This window comes from Solanum pennellii, chromosome 1, assembly GCF_001406875.1.
Source record: "Solanum pennellii chromosome 1, SPENNV200".
Lineage (NCBI taxonomy): Eukaryota > Viridiplantae > Streptophyta > Magnoliopsida > Solanales > Solanaceae > Solanum > Solanum pennellii.
Window position 1 is genome coordinate 91,735,152 of NC_028637.1, and position 693 is coordinate 91,735,844.

A 693-nucleotide genomic window follows, 5' to 3' on the forward strand; every position below is an offset into this window, starting at 1 on the left:
TAATATGATAATTCAACTAAAAAATGAAAAACCTATCCAAAACCTGTTATATCAGAGCATATTCTTCTACCCTTTCATATTAACTCTGAAATCGCATCATGTATACTCAAAAACCAAATGCAAGAATTCAAGGCAAGTGAGAACTGATCAAGACGTACGTCGCAATTACTTCATGATTCATAACGTGGTACTATTTAACTACAGCAACAGTAACTAAGTTTGGTTGATTACTTCTTTGCACAAAAAGATGGAACCTTTTTTCTCATCTGGCAACTAAAGAATAGACACTTGACAGAACAGGGACCGGCTGCTTCTTTCGACAACCTAGGTACACTTTGCTCATGAATAAATAACAGGACTTGGCTTTTTCTAAACAAGGAAATCTGCGTCTGAAAGTTCTAGCACTTTATGCAGGCCGATTGGTTTTACACCAGGCCGGAATGTGTTCTCGTCAATGTACCTATGACATAATTTAACGTATTATTAGGATTTGTGCAAAGCCAAAGAATGGTCAGTCAGAAAAAGTGAACACTCACATTTCCTTCAAGAAAGGGTGTTTGTAGAAGGCATCTGGAATCCTCCCAGAAAATTGATTGTGATCGAGATACCTGAAATCAGATTCAGCTTCAGACATCAACTATCAAATGTATACAATAAGAAGAGTGAAGGAATGATTTGTAACAACCCTACACC

General features: G+C 36.9%; 1 protein-coding gene across 1 annotated transcript in view; it reads right to left on the reverse strand.

Annotated features, from left to right (window-relative positions):
• Positions 1-693, reverse strand: part of LOC107012097 (probable leucine-rich repeat receptor-like protein kinase At1g35710) — a 7,428-nt gene continuing 6,735 nt past the window's right edge. The window contains exons 10-11 of the mRNA XM_015212213.2: positions 537-608; positions 1-460 (exon numbers count right to left, since the gene is read on the reverse strand). Coding sequence (XP_015067699.1) covers positions 370-460; positions 537-608 — 163 coding nt within the window. The 3' untranslated portion in view covers positions 1-369. The remainder of the gene's footprint in view (positions 461-536; positions 609-693) is intronic.